This window comes from Astyanax mexicanus, chromosome 8 (genome assembly GCF_023375975.1).
Source record: "Astyanax mexicanus isolate ESR-SI-001 chromosome 8, AstMex3_surface, whole genome shotgun sequence".
Classification (NCBI taxonomy): Eukaryota; Metazoa; Chordata; class Actinopteri; order Characiformes; family Acestrorhamphidae; genus Astyanax; species Astyanax mexicanus.
The window spans coordinates 46,197,735-46,218,307 of NC_064415.1; the positions used below are offsets into that span (position 1 = coordinate 46,197,735).

Genomic DNA, 20,573 nt, shown 5'->3' on the forward strand with positions numbered 1-20,573 from the left:
AAACATGCAATTACATTAAATTAAATTAAATTAAATTAAATTAAATTAAATAAATTCAGTAAGTTTCAAACCCAAACACCATGGAGCGATTTTACCTTTATAATGCTTAGGGCTAAACAATCAGACAAATTAGACAAATAAGTACATGAACGAAGCTTTTATTATTAAAGACAGAATACCATAAAAAAACGGTTTAATCACAAATCAGACATATAAACTTTAAACCAGATCAAAATATTAGAACATATTAGTAATAACGAAAGGCTATCAAATAACTGTAAGTATCGTCAACCGATTAATAGTCAAACTTAACATTTTAACTTAACCAAAAACAACAAAAACAACAACAACAACTAAGTATTAATTATTTATATTATTAATCTTAAAGTACATTTAAAACAAACATTTGCAAACAGAAACTAACTGGTCTAATTAAATAATAAGAAGAATGGAAAATAATAAATACTATAATAAAATTCAAACTGTACTTATAAACACCAACCATAAACTATAAACACTATAAAACTATTTACATGTACTCACATTTCCGTTAGCGAGTTCTGGTCTTGTACTGCACAGCTTTGCTCCGCGCTGCTTTACTCCGCGCTGCTAAACTCACCGGCCGTGGCCTCTTCCTCTGCTGCGCAGAGAGCCTCTGTGTCAGGCTGTAGCAACTCAATCACCCGAAGCTCATTGTCAAACGACACTGAGATCTGAGATTGTTCAAGGAAGTGCTCCTCGATTTCCTCTACGTTTAGCAAGCTCTGGAGGTTGTAGCGCTTGATATAAGCTTCCAGTGCCCGATTGCTGACAGACAGCGTATGCCGCTCCTGCTGCCCTGCGACCTTAATTGTTCCCGAGAGCAGCCTGAGAAACATATTCCCCTTCTGCATCATGCGGCAGTTCTGACACCGGTGGAACTTGGTAGAGTCTTTAAAAGTGTCCTGTCTACTGCCGCACTGTGGGCACTTCATGGTAGCTCTGATTTCCAGTGCTAGAATAGCTCCAGCTACTGACATCAGCTGGGCATCCTCGGAGCTACCGGACGCCTCGGACACCGGAAGGTCTGCCACAACTGTGCACTCAGTGGCTAATGTGGTGGTGAGTTGGACTTTCCCGTTGAAGACCCGCGTAGACAGGCGAGAGAAGGCGTAGGACTTCAAATTCTGTACCTTCTCAATATGCTTCTCCCAGAGCTGCAGCTGAAGTTCCGCTGTGCCGTCCGAAATGCGGCAGCTCCTCACCTCCCGGTCTGTACCTCGTACCTTCACTGTAGAAGAGGATGGGCTGACACTGAACACCTTGCATTCAACTAGGCTGACCTGTAGGCAGAGATAATAAGGGCAACCGAAATGAACTGTCAGTGTGGCAAAAAAAATGTTCAAAGATTACTAGCAATACATGGAGTGTATAGAGTATTTACCGTTTTCCCAGCAGGCATCGCACTAACTTCACGCAGGGTTGTTTTTTCATCCGCGGGGGGATGTCTTGCGGCGAACGGCACAGTGGTCACCGTCACGTCTGTTTTGTAGTTTAGCAGGACGTCGTAGTCCGATGTTCCCTTCAAACCTGGACAACAAATAAACAAACAAATATATTAGGACGTTGCATAGATAAACAGCGATATATTTCTGTATGAGAACATCACTCACTTAGGGTTTTCCTGACGTTTGTTAAGCGCAAAGGGGTCCCGTTCTGTTGCGCTTGCAGAAACCTCTGCCTTTTACCCGGGCTGAATACGACGGCGTCGTGGAATTCCTCCCGGTCGGTCTGGATCACTGCATTAAAGAACTCGGAGCTGGTTGCAGAAAATTTAATCGGGGAAACCTGGTGGATGAATCCAGATAGCGTCTCAGTCTCGATCTTGGGCTGTTTTGTCGGACTTGCCATATTTTGCTTTGAGGAAAGAAGCGTCCTGGGTCCTTCTATCTAGACAGCGTGTGGCAGTATGGAGTAAGCGCCCTGCAGCTACACTTATAACATTCGTTTAGACATGCCCAGACTTATCGTTGTCATGTCCAGACAACGTTTTTTCTTTAGCAAATCTAGACAAGGTACTGTTGATAAGCCTGGGCATGTCCAAACTAAGGTTAAAAGTGTACCTTCATACTGTTATGCGCTGCCTAGATAGAAGGAGCGCACTGTCGTTATCTGAGGATGCTTCTTCCAGGCAAAAGATGGCCCAGCAAACAGCTTAAGACAGAGATTGAGACACTATCTTGGTTTATCCACCAGGTTTATAAAATTACGTTTTCTGCGATTAGCACAGATTTGTTTGATGCAATGTTCCCGACCGACCGGGAGTAGTTCCACCACTCCGTCATATTCAGCCCCGGTAAAAGGCAGTGGTTTCTAAAGGCTGAAAAGAACGGGACCCCTTTGCTCTTAACAAACGTGAAGAAACCCCTAAGTGAGGGTTGTTCTCATACAGAAATGTAGCGATGTTTACGCCGTCCTAATGAGTTTGTTTATTGTTCATGTTTAAAGGGCACATGGGATCTCGGTATTGTTCTAAACAACAGACGTGACCGTGACCATTCTGTCGTTCGCCACAAGACATCCCCCGGCCCATGAAAAAACAAGCCTGAGCTAAGACAGCGCGATGCCTGTTGGCAAAACGGTAAATACTCTACACACTGTATGTATTGCCAAGTTTACTTTAAACAATTTTCTTTGCCACACTGACAATTGATTTCTGTTTGCCATATTCTCTCTGCGTACAGGTGAGCCTAGTTGAAGCCAAGGTGTTTAGTGTCAGCTCATCCACTACTACGGACCCGGAGATGAGCAGCTGCCACATTTCAGAGGGCACAACGGAACTTGAGCTCCAGCTCTGCGAGGAACACATCCAAAAGGTCCAGAGTTAAAGTAGTATGCCTTCTCGGGTCTTCAGTGAAAAAGTGCACCTGACCATCTCCTTAGCCACGGAGTTATTAATAATATTATTATTTTTTGTTTTGTTGTACATTTTTTTTATTTGATAATGTTAAATTTGACTATTAGTCACGATAATTACAGTTATTTGTTAGCCTGATGTAGTTTTTAATATGTTATAATATTTTAATCTGGTTTTGAAGTTTTTATGTGTTGTGATTGAGCCCTATTTTGTTGTATTTTGTCTTGAAAAATAAAGGCATTGTTAGTTTGCTGATTTGTGTAATTTGTCAGATTTTGCGCCCTAAGCATTACGAATGAAAATTGTAACGGCTACATGACGTTTGCATCTATGCCTTTTTTTCTATACACTTTTCACATGTAATGCCAGAAATTGTGGTATAGGTTTGATGTCACAATAATAATTTGAAGTAGCCAAAACCATAATTCATTCATTTATTTATTAATTCTTTCATTGTCAAACCCGCTTAACATCAGGTATCTGACATATCAAACTGCAAGCCAAATCTATATATATATATATATATATATATATATATATATATATATATATATATATATATATATATATATATATATATATCATAATTAAAGCATCAGACCCAAGTGCCATAATTTACTTTAACTATGGGTTTATTTGAAACAATGTACAATTTAGGTAGCAGGCAAAAAACAAACAAAAAAAAAAAACATGCCCATGCTTTTAAAACATAATAAGATCCATATCTTGATAGTATCCATATATTGATAGTTAACTAGTCCTTTCCTACTAAAGAGTGTTTCCTGATTTAGTGCTAGTATGGGTTTATGCTATGTACACAATAAATAAAACCTGTCTATCCTCTATTAAGATTAAATAAAGGCGCAAGTGGCAATTGCGGATTCAAGCACTCATGGTACAACTCAGGTCTACTAAGCATTTACAAAAAATGTCTCTGTGTTATTCAGACCCAAAGTTACAGCCAAAAATGGCTGTAAAAAATAGCTTTGCTGATGTCCTTTAGCATCTACTAATTAGGGTAATTAGGATAATTATAGTGGTTGGATTACATAAACTTATCCTCCATTATTAGTCGATTAGTCTAGTCTTATGATTTGGTCTTTGTAGGTGTTAGCATACTTGGCCAATACAGTATTTTGATTCTGTCATTATGGCATATTTTGTTAAATATATTATGGCACACAATAAAAGAATATCTTGGTTGAGTATAAGTAATATTATGTACCTGCAAGGTCCACTATGAATGTTTGCACACGTTTTACAATACTGCCCCCTTGAAGTGAAATCTTTATTAAAATGTTTTATTTAAGGGCGATCACAAATGGTTGTCATATAAATACTATTTAAATTTCATGAAGATTGGTCAATGTTAACCACTTCATATGAATACTGAAATTTGATTGGCAAATGGCAGGTACTCTATTTGCTGTATAGCCTACGTTGTTATTAGAAATTCACTCTTAGAGATAAAGCATGCAAAAAAATCAGCCGCATGGCCTTATAGTCTCTGAGAAACAGTTATTTATATGTCATGAGAACTTTATGAGGCCTTAAGCGTTGATACTTGTACAGCTGTTATATGGCCAAATTGGTTTATGCTCATTATATGGCGTTGGAAAGTCTTACTATAGTTTGGGCTCCATACGATGTTTTGTAATTGTTTTAATGACAGAAATGACTAATTTGAGTTGTATATTTATTGAGTTAATAATATTTATAATATAATATAATAATAACTTTATATTATTAGTAACTTATTTTTTTTTAGAAGAATTCATTTGAATAGTTTGCACATGACATAGCTGCTCCATTGTGTGTAGGTGAACATTTTTGTTCATGACTGAACTTAAAATTCTATGAATTTTAGTGCATGTTTTATGTGATTTTTAGGATAAAGTTTTGTTTGGGAGATATAAGCAAAAAAACATTTCTAATGATTTGTGGCAGCACCTTGGGCTAATTAGTAAGTCATTTCATGCCAAGATTGTTTCTTTTTAATAATTCATTATTATTTTATTGTTGGGAATAAAATTATCAAATGTTTTCCACTGATCATTAATATTTAAGTTTTTTACGTACGTAGTTAACAGCTTCACTGTCCGGGCTTTTATTTTGAAATAGCGCTGATCAGCAAGTCATTTCCTGTCAGCAGCGGACGTTCGGCCTTTCTAAATTGCGTTTCTGCAGGTAAGACCAATTGTTCTGAGCTCTGATGATAATGTGATAAATTTGTGTATTTTATTGTTGTATAGGGAGGTGAATGTCATGTAATAGCGATTTTTACTTCTCTTAACAGTCCGTGAAGTTGGGTTGTTTGTATTTGGGCGTAGTGAGGTCGTATTATATAGCTAGTTTTATAACGAGGCTCAAGTTCGCTTCAGCAGCGTCTAGAGTTCAGTTCCACCTTAAATGCTCACATGCGGCCGCCTGTAGATGGAGGATTTTAAAAGTCAAAAGGCATGTTGAGGCAAAACGATGTACAAACGCTTTGAACAAAACGACAAGAAAAATGTTCCAAGTTTAACTTAGATTTGAATAGAGTGTTAATAAAATAAGATAATAAAAGAGAATATAACATAAAATATTTATTCCCTTAGGGGAAAATTGACTGTTTCAAGCATGTTATATACAGACATACACAAGTACACACGTGTCAGGAAAAAAATAAAAAAAAACAAAAAAATAAAATATAATAAATAGACCTGTAGTTGGTAGTTTAGTTTTTGGTGATGCGGCAAAGTGCAGAAGATAAACGGGTAGCATTCAGAAAGCTGGTAAAATACATTAATATTCTTGCACGATGATTTAAGATGTCAAGTGTTTTGATCATGCACCTTATTATTTTTTAATGTTTGCGTTTATTATATTTATTGAGTCATTTAACTTTTACCCATGTGCGCTCAGGGAAGATAATCTAATGCAGTAATCAAATGTATTTTAAAAATGTGCAAAAATTGCCCATATTCAATGTATGTCTAACATTTAGCTTTATTTGGCGAACATGAATTCAGTGTAGTAAAAAGTGCTCTTTAGCTAAAATGTATTTTGCACTCTTGGAAATATGTATGTCAATTATTTGAACAAAGCATCCCTTGAGTAAAGATAATGTGCTGTGAACACTCATGAATTAGTGTATTTATTTATTTTTATTTAAACCCACTGTGCTATTTGCACCAAAATGCCGAGTGGTACTCTAAAATGACTAACGTAAACACCCACACCATAAGGACCTTTGAGGGCATATTTCCATTGTTTTACCCAGCGAAACAAATGTATCCATAGGTACAGTAAGCAAGAATGTGCCTTTTAATTAATATATTCATTATTTTTGTTTTAAGAGAAGTAAAAATATAGAGACTTATAATAATAAGCAGGTGTTTTGAATCACCTAATTACTCTCCTGGAGGTAACAAGGCCAGGCACTGTGCATAAAGAAAATGTATAATTTACCCTCTACAACTTGTGTTTCTAGGCCTATACAAATGTTGTCAATTAGTATTTGTTAAATAATATATATCACAGGAAATAAGTAGAATATGTAGGCTACCTTAATAGATATTTTTAAAATGAGAACATTAATTGCTATTATGAAAAAAACTAAGAGAATAAAACCACGACTTGAACGATTTGAACTAGGCTTCCATCTGAGCTTTGCTACCCTGTCAAACTGTGCTACCCTAGTGTATATTTTAACGTAAAACTGCCAGAAAAAGACCCATATTCAAACATGCTTTCGGAAGGATGTTTGGAAAGCCTGAATCAATATATCAGCAAACAGTTTAGAGTTATTAGGGATTATATCCCATTTTTTTTTAATTGCTTACTTATTACTTTTATTATCAATTGTCATTTACGCATTTGTAATACTCAGGCCGATAATGGTAAGGGGTTTCCAATTGTTTAATGCACTCAAGAAGAACAGAAATGCGGCTTAAAGCCCATCCTGGACTGGACTGCTCTAAAGCTTCTGTAAAGCTGTTTAGTTTTGAGAAAGTCATTGGCCTCGAATACGTTACGTAAGCAACACATCTCCACACATTTGTGGAGATGTACAGGGTGCATGGGAAATCTGAAGGTTAGCATATGCACATTGTGGTGACTATGCTGAAAATGTAATTTGCAGCATTTATTATTTCAATACAAGTGAGGGGGAATGAACATTGTCAAATATTGCTGTAGTTATCAAAATGCAATATGCCAATAAAAGAGGAAAAACAGCTGCATCATACATGCTTCTGAATTCTTTATTTTATTTAGCCTGTTCTGTAGTTGTATTCGGAAGCAGAATGCATTTTAAAAGTAACTTTCCCAACACTGATTATAGTCAATATTATGGGTGCTTTATTTAATTGTATAAGATATGAATATACTAGAAGATTCAAATTTAGTATTTGTTTTACAAAATTATTTAATCATTCTAGCTTGTACTAAAGGCAAATTTTTAAGATACTTAAACTAAGGATAGTTTGTATATAAATGTTTTCCACTGTTTCAGAAAACGGGTATATGGCATTATAATTCCTATTCAAATGTGAGTGCTTGGTTATTTTAAAAAAATATATTTGTAAATAATCTGACAATAATTAACATTTTTGTCCCCTGTCTTTGTGTATTTGTTTTCTGGGAATGACTTGTGGATCGACACTTCTATTGCTTCCTCAGTTGAAGGTATGTTTTATGTGAAGTGAAGTATTTTACTTTGATGATCTAAATGACTACTGTAGCTGTGTAGCTTTATGCAGAGGATTAATACCTTATCTTCACAGGATGACACTTACAACATCATCTTGTGGAAATTGACAAAGCTTTATTTGTGCAATGCATTTTCAAAACAAATGATTGAGTATTTTTTGCAGTGCTGATTGTTTAAACTCTAGTGTAGTGTAGGGTTTCAGCAGAAATTACACGTAAAACTGATGCTCAAGGGAATAACAAGTAGCTGGTATTGCAAAATCATAAAACACATGATGACTGGCTCATTGACTTCAGCTGCTGTGCTGCAATGGAAGAAGCAAGAAGACTTGGAGAGAAGGCTGCAGAAACAACTCAGAAGACACACACACACACTCAAATAGTTAAGCTAATAAACAGAATGATTCAGCTTATATGCAAAGTTAATATGTACTAACAATATTGTAGTCTGGTAAAACATATGTAAAACTACTGTTTGGTATTTTTTTCTAGGTGACCCCATAAGTGGTACTGCTTTAGATATTCAATATGCATACTGTATGATATGCTTCATGTATTTACCAGATTTTACAATTAATTTATTTGAGGCTGAAGGTGTCATTAATTTACAGCTGACCAGCTTGTAAAATTGTCCTCTCTGTATATGAATATAGACTTTAACATTGCTGAAGTGACTACACTGCAGAATTATTTTGTAATGTTTTGTTTCTAATGGTTTTGAAAACATGCAGATGCATTTTGTAGTAGGTTGATTTGCTGTTGTTTGAAAAAGGTTTAATTGACACAGTTTTTAATGTATTGAGGTCTTGAAATGGAAAAATTACCCTTTTTTGTGGATATGTTGAATACAAATGAAAGTAACTATTTTTGCATATTGCTATTATTTGACGCTCAGTAAAATACAATGTTTTTCTCCCCTAGATGCCCCGTACCAAGGCTTCACGGCGCTCGTCGGCGGCGAAGGAGAGGATGGCGGTCCAGCGTGGTCGAGCTGCTGGCATGGCTGTGGTTCCGACTGACAGGGTTATGCCTTTACCCCTTGACAAAAAGGTCCTGACTGACTCTGTTCCTGTGAACCACAGCTCACCAGTTTTGGAGGCCACTGTTAAAAGTGACTCATCAGTGACTGACGGGGTTAGGCCTCATCCCCATACCCAAAAGGCTCTGACTGACGGGCTTATGCCTTTTGCCCATGAAAAAAAGGTCCAAAACTTGCCTTCTCCCATTGAGAAGCTGCACCAAATACAATGCAAAAACCCTGTCAAACTGCCTCTGGCTGAAAATGCGTATCAAACTGCCTCTGGCTCAAAATCTTACAAGCTAACTCTGCCAAAAAACTCTGATAAACCTGCCTCTGGCTCAAAATGTCCTGAAAATGTTGGTATAATCCAGACATCTTCATCTGTGTGTGTTCTGAGTCCCCAGAGATTGACCGTGAGTGGCTCCTTCAACCAGCAGCATCCACAGTTTGGTAGGAACAGTAACAAGCAATGTGTTGCTAATAGTGTTACAGCCATACTGATGTCTAAGTTGAAGAATGTGTTAACCTGGACTGCAACAGATGTGGATAATGTCCTCCTGAATGGCGACAAACTGTATAGCAGCATAAGAGATGCAGGCAGGATTCATGATGATTCAGGTTACTTGTTTATTAGAGACTTGCCCACGGAGTACACACTTAATGGTCACAGGTTTGCACTGAATTGCAGTGATGACATGTTTGTTGGACTGTTTGGTGTTACTGATTATGGAGAAATGGAGAATGTCTACATGTCACATGATGAAGCTATTGTAAGAGTGCTATCTCAGTTTGATGCTTGTCTATTTACAATAAAAGTGAATACATGTGCTATCATCAAACAAGATTCTTGGTATGCCATAATTGACTCGCATGCACGAAACACACACGGTGCACTGGATGGTACAGGTACAAGTTTACTAGCCTGTCATGCTAACTTGGAATCTGTTCTAGATCACATTACAATCCTGGGTTTGTCATTGCAAGCAGAAGGTCAGCAGTTTGAAGCAACTGGAGTTGTAGTGGTTCCAAATGACATGGGGCAGCAGACTTCTGAATCACACACGCAGGTAACTGAGGATCTAAACCTGAACAAGCTGAAAAGTACTGCAGGTAAAACAGACACTGTGAAAAGCGAGTTTTCAAGCAACACCCTGCTGTATAGTGAAGCTGTAAAAGCTAAACGTGATGTGTGCACAATTGCACGTAGTTTGAGCTTAAATACTAGACCGAAAGTTACAGCCGAAACAAAAGCTAAACATGTGACTAGTTCAGCCAATCAGGTTCTCACAAGTGACTCTGATGTCATGTTTATGAGCGAGACTCCAAGCGAAAGCTTTCAGTATGGTCCAATAACAGTGCAGCAACAAAAAAACCTGTGTCTGAAACTCAATGTTGTGTACAGTGAATCCCCACAGAAACAACTGAGTGAACTGGTTTCAGTAGGAGAACCTTGTGAAACGCAGAGGATAACAGGTGACGGGAACTGCTTCTTCCGATGTCTGGCGTTTTCAATCAGTGGGAGTGAAACGGAGCACTTAAAAATCAGACGTGCTGTTGTGAGACACATGGAAAAAAATGAGGCTCAGTATGTTAATAATCTCAGGCAAGGGTACAGCTCTCTTTCTGATTATATCAGTAGCAGCAGAATAAAATATACTGGAACATGGGCCACAGAGGTTGAAATTCAAGCTGCTGCAGATCTACTTGAAGTAGATATTTTCACATACACTAACAGTAAGTGGTTGAAGTACAGTACGCACTACGACTCAGGTGCTCGCAGCCATCAACAGTCTGGAATTTATTTGAAACACTGCAATCAGTCCCATTATGAAGTGGTAATTTGCATGAAAGTAAGAGATGGTGTGTGTTCTGGACTGTGTTCAGCGTTCTGCAGGAACCTACAACCTGAAACTGCATCAAGCCATCGCAAACTTCAAAGTATGAAAAGACAGTATGAAACAAATGAACAAAACAAAGAGGACAAAGTTAGAAAAATTCTGACAAAGTACCATGAAAATGAGGATTTTCGGAATTGTGTTAAAAAAAGAGCAGTTGAGCAATATTCATGCAGTGACCAATACAGGCAATACAAAAAATCTGAAAGTGTCAAAAAATATTCTGAAAATGAAGATTACAGGAATCACCTTAAAAAAACAAGTAAACGTAAATATGCCACAGATCACGAATACAGAGAATATAAAAAAGCTTCACGTATAATCAAATACAATACAGACGAGGAACGTAGGGAACATGAAAAACGTTCCAGTGTGCTGAGGTATAAAACGGATGAGGAACACAGAGAAAGTGTAAAAACAAACAGTGTTATGAAATATAGAACAGATGAGGAACACAGAGAAATTGTAAAAACGAACAGTGTTATGAAATATAGAACAGATGAGGAACACAGAGAGCATGTAAAGCAGATTTCCATTTTAAAATACAAAACAGACAGCTCATTTGCTCAGGTTGTGAAAAACAAAAACATGGAGAGAAGACACACAAATAAAAACAAAAGAAAAGACATTGAGTATGTAATTGAACAGTTCAAAAACAAAATAAGCACAGGTCCAGAATACGTGTGTGCGGTTTGTCACAGAGCTCTGTTCAAACACCAAGTCATACGATGTCGAAAACATGAATATTTGAAAAAAGATCCAGCAGTTGCATGTATAGCGGAAAGGTGTGTCACTGAGGATTATTTGCATATTTGCAATGAGAGCTGTGATGTACATTGTGCAATTAAAATTGGTCCAGCTGGTTCTCTTTGGGTTTGTTATACTTGTCACAGAAAGATTTGTAATGCAAAAATGCCAGAACAGAGTGTTGTGAATAATCTTTCATTGGATCCAGTCCCTCATGAATTGCAAACATTAAATTCATTGGAATGTCATTTGATTGCAATGCATATACCATTCATGAAGATTGTGCCACTGCCAAAAGGATCACAGAGCTCTGTCGTAGGCCCAATAACCTGTGTGCCATCAAATGTAGCTGATGCAGCTGAGCTTTTACCAAGATCAGAAAATGCTGATCTCATGATCCGTGTGAAATTGAAAAGAAAGTTGACATACAAGGGGCATTATAAGTATGAATTTGTCCACCCAGAGAAAATTCAAAATGCACTGATGTACCTCAAAAACCATAACAAATTCTACAGTGATGTTAAATTCAACAACGATTGGATTAATCCACTGAGCAACACTGCAGAAGCAGATGAGTGTGATGACCAAAGTGAACAAGCTGGTAATGAGGAACACACTGAGCATACCAATGAGGATGAGAACATTGATGAAACTCTTCTTGACCGACAACAGCATGGCATGTTTATGGATACTTGTTTACAACCTGTTGATGTAGCACAAGAGGTTCTGGATCAGCATTTTGATGGAATCATGTCTGTCTCACCTGCAGAAGGAAATAATCCAGTCAGGCTATTAACTGATGAGTCAAACGAGGCCAAATGCTTCCCAGTTCTGTTCCCTAAAGGCACAGGTACTTTTCATGAGACAAGACCAGAAAGGCTGACATTATGTCAATATTTAAACTCAAGAATACTCAATGCAGATGGAAGATTTGCTAAAAACTTGGACTTTATCTTTTATGGCCAGTATTTGTCAGAACTAAATCAGGTTGTATCAAATGTATCAATCGCATTGAGAAAAGGACATTCCACACAGAAATCAGAAGTTACTTCAGAAATGTTGACAAACCATGAATCCTTACGACGCATTTTACATTTTGATGAAGGCTATAAATTCTTAAAACCTATCAGAGGTACTCCAGTGTTCTGGCAAAGCGTGCAGAAAGATTTGTTTGCAATGGTCAGACAACTAGGAATTCCAACCTGGTTTGCTTCGTTTTCCTCTGCTGACCTCCGGTGGCCAGAACTCATGCAAACAATCCTGAAACAAGAAGGAAAACATGTATCAGCTGATGAGCTTGATTGGTCAGAGAGATGTCACCTGCTGAAAAGTAACCCTGTGACTGCTGCTAGAATGTTTGACCATCGATTTCACTGTTTCCTTAAAGATGTCATCATGTCTGAAGCCAAACCAATTGGAGAGATCACTGATTTTTTCATGAGAGTTGAGTTCCAGAATCGTGGTTCACCTCACACTCATTGTCTTTTCTGGGTAAAAGATGCTCCACAGATAGACAGAGATGATGATGTGCGTGTTTGTCAGTTTATTAATCAGTATGTCACATGTGAATTGCCTTCAGATGAGGACAGAGAAATGCATGACATAGTGTCACAAGTTCAGATGCACAGCAAGAGACACTCAAAAACATGCAAAAAAAAGGGAACGACATGCAGATTTAACTTTCCACGTCCTCCAAGTAACAGAACATTTATTACACGATGTAAGACTGAAGAACATAAAAATGAAAATAATGATGAAAATGAAAAAGCTAGCAAATCCACAAAGACGATGGAAGTAGAATTAGCAAGTACAATATTAAAAGGAGTCAGAAATGCTTTATTAAATACTGAGGCCACATTTGACTCTGTTGACTCTTTATTTGCTTCCCTTGATATAAATCAAGAAATCTTTGAAGCAGCATATCAAACAATGACCAAGAAAACCAGTGTTGTGTTGAAGAGGAAACCATGTGATGTTTGGGTGAATCAGTATAACACAGATCTTCTAAAAGCATGGAATGCAAATATAGACATACAGTTTGTAGTCGATGCATATTCCTGTATTGTTTATATCATCTCATACATATCAAAAGCAGAGAGAGAAATGGGGCTGTTGTTGTCACATGCACAAAAAGAAGCGTCAGAGCAAGGCAATCTTGATGCTAAACAAGCTATGCGCAAACTTGGCAGTGTTTTCTTGCATAATCGTGAAGTTTCAGCTCAAGAAAGTGTGTATCGTCTTACGAATATGAAATTAAAACAGGCATCTCCCAAAGTGCAATTTGTTCCAACTGGTGACACAATCAGAATGAGTCTTCCACTAAATGTCATACAGAGGAAAGCTCAGTGCGGCGATGATGACGGTGACAATATTTGGATGTATAGCATTTCTGACAGATATAAGAACAGACCTAAAAGCAAGGAATTTGAAGAAATGTGTTTGGCAAGGTTTGCATCAGAATATAGAATATTGTCTAAATCGGAACATTCATCCAGTGACAGCATCAAACTTTTGAAAGGATCAGGATTTGCCAAGAAAAGGTCACGAACAGAAGCTGCTGTGATTCGATATGCCCGTTTCTCACCAACAAAAAATCCAGAGAAATATCATGAAAGCATTTTAGAGTTGTTTTTGCCTCACTACCTCAAATCACAACTAAAACCATCCACTTTCCAGACATATCAAGAGTTTTATGAAACTGGGTCTGTGAAATATTCTGATAATGAACTTGTCTCAGTGAAAGTCACAGTAGACACAAATATGGCCATGTTTGAAAAAGAGAGTGACTCCATAGACAAAGCTCAGGAAGACCTAGATGCACATGGTCCAATGGAAGATGCATGGGCACAACTTTGTCCAGAGACTGAGCGTGAACGTTTAGAATGCATTGAGCAGAAACAGAAGGAAACTCCAGAAATAACTGAAAACAATGACATTATACCTGACCTTTTTCCCAAGGAAATCTATTCATTACAGGATAATTCTCATAACATGCCAAAGGAAGAAGCCATGGCTCTACTACGTTCAATGAATGAGACACAGTCCCAGATATTTTATAAAATCCGACACTGGTGTTTACAAAAGGCACGTGGTGACACTCCAGAACCCTTTCATGTGTTTATATCAGGCCCTGGAGGTGTAGGGAAATCTATGCTGATTAAAGCAATACATTATGAAGCACATCGTATCCTATCTCGCTTATCAAATAATCCTGATGACACACGTGTGTTACTGACAGCTCCAACTGGTGTAAGTGCTTATAACATTAATGCTGCAACAATACATACTTCTTTAGCTATTGGTACAGATGTAAAGCTACCATATCAACCACTGGGAGATGAGAAAATTAATTCTCTGAGAACAAAGTTGGGAAACCTGGATATATTAATTATTGATGAAATTTCAATGGTTGATCACAAACTCCTTGCATATGTTCATGGCAGACTAAGGCAGATCAAACAAACTGGAGATTATTCACCTTTTGGAAAGGTTTCTATCATCGCAGTTGGAGACTTTTATCAGCTCAATCCAGTTAAGGGTAAAGCTTTATATGCTGATCATGTGGGAATGAATCTGTGGCAAGACCATTTTGCTTTGGCTGAGTTGAGTCAGATAATGAGACAGAAAGATGTGGAATTCGCACAGTTGCTCAATCGATTAAGGAAACGACAGAAGTCTCATCCATTGCTGGAAAAAGATATAAGTATGCTGAAACAGTGTGAAACTGGTGAAGAACACATGACTTCCAATTTGCATATTTATGCCACAAATAATGAAGTTGATGACCACAATAGAGAAATGCTTCACAAGACATGCAAAGATACTATAGTTATTCGAGCACAAGATTATGAGAGAGACCCGAAAACTGGACACTTTCAAAAAGTAAAGGGCCACCACAGCAATGTTTGCAAGACATGTCTTTCACGATCACTTCACATTGCAGTTAATGCAAGAGTCATGCTCCTTAAAAACATTGATGTTTCAGATGGACTTGTGAATGGTGCTTTTGGTACAGTTAGTGATATACATTTTAATCCTGGAGAAGATTTCCCATCAAAAGTATATGTGACATTTGACAATGAAAGAGCTGGTAGAGGCTTACGAGCAAAACGGCCTTCCTTAAAACCAGGACTGGAAAAGGCTACACCAATTGAACCAGAAGAAGAGAGAGTCTCAAGAAGTGGTGGCATACGACGACAGTTTCCCCTGAAATTATCTTGGGCTTGCACTATTCACAAAGTACAAGGTCTAACTGTGGATAAAGCTGTTGTGTCACTTAAAAAGATATTTGCACCTGGACAAGCATATGTGGCATTAAGTCGTGTGACTTCTCTGGAAGGTCTCATTATAGAAGATTTCAAGGAAACAGCTATTTATGCAAAACCTGATATAGAAAGTTTCATGCAAACTATGCCCGCATTTGTGGAGCCACTTAGAGAAACACATCTGTCATCATTATCATGTAAAGTACTTCTGCACAATGTTCAAGGGTTGTCATGTCACCTGGAAGACATAAAACAAGACAAAAGGTATATGGAAGCTGATATTATTTGCATGACAGAAACATGGATACAGTCAAGTCATAGTGAAAATGATCTACAAATAAGTGGATTTTCATTCTGCAACAGCCCAAGGTCTGTTTCATATGACAAAAGTGAGGAACTCTTTGCTAAGTTGAAAGAAAAAGAACATGGTGGTGTTGGTGTGTATTACAAAACACAGATCAACTGTAGTTTTGTTGATTTACCCTGTATGAACATAGAGTGCATGCAGTTTACTATTCCCCACCTGAACTCAACAGCTGCAATTGTGTATAGACCACCTTCATACAGTTTAAAAGCATTTGTTAACAAGCTGTCAAATGTAATCAGTGTCATTGACACGTTTGCAGGAGGAAAAATTATTATGGGTGACTTCAATGAAAACCTTTTTGTGTCCAATACAGTGAGTGAAATGATGCAGCATAATGGCTTCACTCAAATTGTGAAAGATGCAACCACTGAAAATGGCACTTTAATTGATCATATCTATATTAAAGACATTGCAATTGAGAGTATATGTGTTTCTGTAATGCCTACTTATTTCAGCTATCATGAATGTGTTGTCTTAAATTTCTCGTATTAAAGGTTAGGTAATGACTAGTATATGGAGAGCAGTCCCATAAGATTCGTCCACCACCTGGGGGGTGGGGGAGACAGGGGTATGACAAAAAGCCGGACGGCCCCTGTGGGAAGTGGGTATAGGCTAGAGCTGAGGTGCCCTATTAACTGGTTTACAGCATACTGTATTTTTCGCACTATAAGGCGCACTTTCAACAAATATTAAGGTGCACCGGATTATAAGGTGCATTATGTGACACTGGTAAGAAACAGTGTAAAAAAACATGTTTTCCTTCTAATTCAGAGCAACTAACCTAACCAAACAAAACTAATTCTTACAACAGCAAAAAATCTGAAGAGTCAGATAAGTTAAACAAGTGCTGGACGCTATTCTACACACAATTCTCCCCTGAAAACTGTTTATTTGGGTGAGTAAAGCACTTCTGTTTTTTTTACAGTAAGCTTAGATTTCCAGACTTCCCCAGGAACCCTGCGTGTTCTATTAAACCAGGGAGATATTACCTACCTCTTCATCTCATGTAGCTTGTTTTAACATTGTAAAGGCTCTGGCTACAGGCCAATATACTTGCCTCTGAACGGGCAAAAAGCTAAAGTTTACCGCAGTTAGCACCTAATGCTAATACTGCTGGATAACTAAACTGAAACTCCTGTATAATGCTGTATTCAGCAGAGTGGCTTCACTGCTTCTTAATACTTGAATGGTAAAATTCATACATAAGGAGCACTGGATTTGTAAGTGCGCCTTATAGTGCGAAAAATATGGTACTTAATATTACTTTAATTATGTAGTTTGCCCTAAAACTTGCAGAGGGTTGCTTGAACACACAAAATGTGTATATTGTTACATGTACTGCGTCGATTTCTAAAAATCATTTGCTGGCAATCACTATAGGGCACCTCAGCTCTATTTTGTTTTTATTTATTTTATTTTTTTGAGATAGAGCTTTGTGCAAGATATATTTAATATTACAAATTATGCATGTCTTAAAATTTTATTTGTTTATAATATGTAAATGTATGTTATGTAATATATATGCACTTGTTAAAAATCATCCAAGACCTCCAACATTACAGCAACAGTCACAAAGCTGTCCACTGACTCCAAGCACCAAAGACGACATCTATGCAGTTGCAGCATTCTTTATAAAAGGTAACTAGATATACATAGCCAACTCTCTGCATAGAAAGTCTTTTCACATGACATTTAATAGTTCTCATACATATTTTCTTGTCCCTTCTCATTCTCAGAGACAGCGTTGCCAGTCTGAAAATGACACAACTAAGCCAAGTTGGGGCTCCAGTCAACAGAGAATGCTCAAACTGAAGGTGGTGCAGTAGTCTGGACAAAGATTCATCATACCCAGTGTGCAGTATTCACCAAAGTTTCAGTATCTCACACCAAGATATCATCCATGCAGTTGCAGCATTCTTCATATCAGGTAAGTCAAATATATAGACAATTCTCTGTATAGATAATGTTTTCGCACAACATTTAATAGTGCTCACACAGGTCTTCTTGTTCGTTCTCTTTCTTAGAGACAACTTTGCCAGTCTGAAAATGAGACAACTAAGCCAAGTAGAGGCTCCAGTCAACAGAGAATGCATAAACTGGAAGTGGTGCAACAGTATGGGCCATGATTCATAATACCCAGACTGTGCTGTATTCCCAAAAGCTTCAGTATCTTACACCAAGATATCATCCATGCAGTTGCAGCATTCTTCATATAAGGTAAGTCAAATATATAGACAATTTTCAGCATAGAAATTGTTTTCATTTAATAGTGCTCACACATGTCTTCTTGTCCCTTCTCATTCTCAGAGACAACGTTGCCAGTGTGTGACAGCTAAGCCAAGTTGAGACTCCAGTCAATAGAAGATGCTTAAACTGGAAGTGGTGCAGTAGTCTGGGTGAGGATTCATCATACCCAGAGTGTGCTGTATTCCCCTAAGTCTCTCACACCAAGATATCATTCATGCAGCATTCCTCATATAAGGTAACTTTAAATACACACGCAATTCTCTGCATAGCTAATCTTTTCTCAAGACATTTTTTATTTCTCACACATTTCTTCTTGTTCTTTCTCTCTGTCTCTGCCAGTCTGTGAATAAGACAACTAAGCCAGGCTGATGCTACAATGAACAACAGATGTCTAAACCGGAACAGGTGCTCTACTGTGGACAATGACTCATTATAGCCTAAATGAACTGTATTCGCGAAGGCTAACTCACACTACATCGACCTATGCATGGACAAGTATTCCACTTACTTCACTTTAATTTCCTCTTGGATGCATCCTTTGCACTTGGACTATTGGACTATTACTCTATGACAACTCCCAACTCTACTACTGTATTCAAGCTGGCATGCTAACAATACATCTGTTTTATGTACACTATATAATAATGTTTAATCATACCTGTTAATGTTTTTATGGATTTAATTTTGCTACTGTCCAAACAAAATCACATGTCTCCAAAATATTTAGTTTACAGAAAAAAGGAAAAACAATCCCAATGTGAAACAAAATGTAGTCAAATTGTGTCATATTTTACACAATGAACATAGATTGGTATTTGTCTAATCATAAAGAAATATGTATATAATATAAACAGAAGCAGTGGGGAAAAATAATCACTGCAGGGGAAAAATGTTACTATGTAGGCAGATGTTTTTTTGTGGACAGCAGTAATATTCATATATATCCTGCACAAAGCTCTATCAATTTATTATTCATACCACAAGTTGTTTTATTATTTATTTATTTTGTGTGTGTGTGTGTGTGTGTGTGTGTGTGTGTTTGGGGGGGATGGGTGTGGGGTGGGGGGTTTATTGAATTATATATGGGATTGTGTATATACAATGAATATATGATTAAATAAAAGAAATCCTAAAACAACAGATTTGAAAAGGTCTTTAAATAATATTATTTTTAAAAAGCAGATGGATTAAAGTACTGTTCATGTATATATAAATATTACATCTTCATTCAACATAAGAACAGTGTGATCCATTAAATTACCTTTATTTAAAATTGTAATGATCACTAACATATTTTACCAGGACTTTCTGGACACACAATTATCTTATTAATTATATATATATATATATATATATATATATATATATATATATATATATATATATATATATATATATAATTTTTATAATAACTTCTAATAAAGAAGAATTTGAGATTATTTAGAATTCCTCTATGGTGTCCATTACAGACTTGTGTTCACTTCCCTCTACTGATCAGTGGGTACAAATTTATTAATATCCTAATATATTAATAGCTCTTACTAAATGTGGACTGCATTCCTCTACTCACTATAGATGTATAGCATATGTTTACATACATTTGTATGATTACATATGTATTAAACACTGTATTTCATATTTCTAAAAAGTTACTATAGCATTTGCTATGGTACCCTCCAGCATTTTGTGTAAATAATAATGCATATAGCATCTCTGGTTAGAAGCTACCTGCATTTCATACTCTCTGTACCTGCACACTAAAAGCAACACTAAACTTCAGTCTAATGCAATGTAACCTTATAAATGAGGAAATAATGATACAACATATCGCCTTTATAGAAACATTTTCTATCTGTATTGATATTAAATTATTGTCTAGACCTAATGGTCTTTTTATGTTTTGTAAATGCTTTCACATACCAACCTGTGGGAATTTAAATTGATCTATGCCTTTTATTACATTGATGAGAACATATTTGAACTGCCACTACAGTCAGCTCAAACATGCAAGCTATCATTACTCCACAAAGGTATAACTGCAAAATTTGTATTAATTGTATTATTTAAAATTAGGTACCCCGTAAATTCCAATTCATGCATAGCCAGCAATCAGGAACACTGGTCAACTAAGCAGCTGCATGGACAAAAGGTTGTTATCTTGTGTGTTTTAGGAGAAAAATTAGTTTCCTTACATTGCCGTTGGTTTTGTAAACCCACACTAAAGCTGCTGATTGCAAATCCATCAACCCTGTTTGGCTTTCTGAAATGGCTGATCTCCCACATGTTTTTTTAAAAGAAGCATGACGCTTTCATATGCCCTAATACCATGATGATATATTCAAACATCACAATTTCTCAAAGCCAGAACCAGTGAAATTGACGTGTTTGAACATAAGTCAACAATCATGGGGTTAGTGTGTATATAAAATTAAAACTTTTACTA

General features: G+C 36.9%; 2 protein-coding genes and 1 long non-coding RNA gene across 3 annotated transcripts; 2 read left to right on the plus strand and 1 right to left on the minus strand.

The window, feature by feature from the left end:
• Nucleotides 1-331: 331 nt before the first annotated feature.
• LOC125804026 (uncharacterized) lies at nt 332-1,890 on the minus strand. The gene is made up of 3 exons (XM_049483132.1): nt 1,653-1,890; nt 1,424-1,569; nt 332-1,322 (listed from the first exon to the last, which is right to left on the minus strand). Exons 1-3 carry the CDS (start codon nt 1,888-1,890, stop codon nt 597-599), a joined length of 1,110 nt encoding a protein of 369 aa, XP_049339089.1. The 3' UTR covers nt 332-596.
• A 5,071-nt stretch (nt 1,891-6,961) lies between these two features.
• LOC125804027 (uncharacterized) lies at nt 6,962-16,415 on the plus strand. The gene is made up of 3 exons (XM_049483133.1): nt 6,962-7,564; nt 8,510-9,719; nt 10,842-16,415. Exons 1-3 carry the CDS (start codon nt 7,523-7,525, stop codon nt 16,373-16,375), a joined length of 6,786 nt encoding a protein of 2,261 aa, XP_049339090.1. The 5' UTR covers nt 6,962-7,522; the 3' UTR covers nt 16,376-16,415.
• A 1,463-nt stretch (nt 16,416-17,878) lies between these two features.
• On the plus strand, nt 17,879-19,176 carry LOC125804012 (uncharacterized). Its single transcript, XR_007440532.1, has 3 exons — nt 17,879-18,100; nt 18,191-18,365; nt 18,470-19,176. It is a non-coding gene; the product is annotated as an uncharacterized LOC125804012 (long non-coding RNA).
• Nucleotides 19,177-20,573: the final 1,397 nt, after the last annotated feature.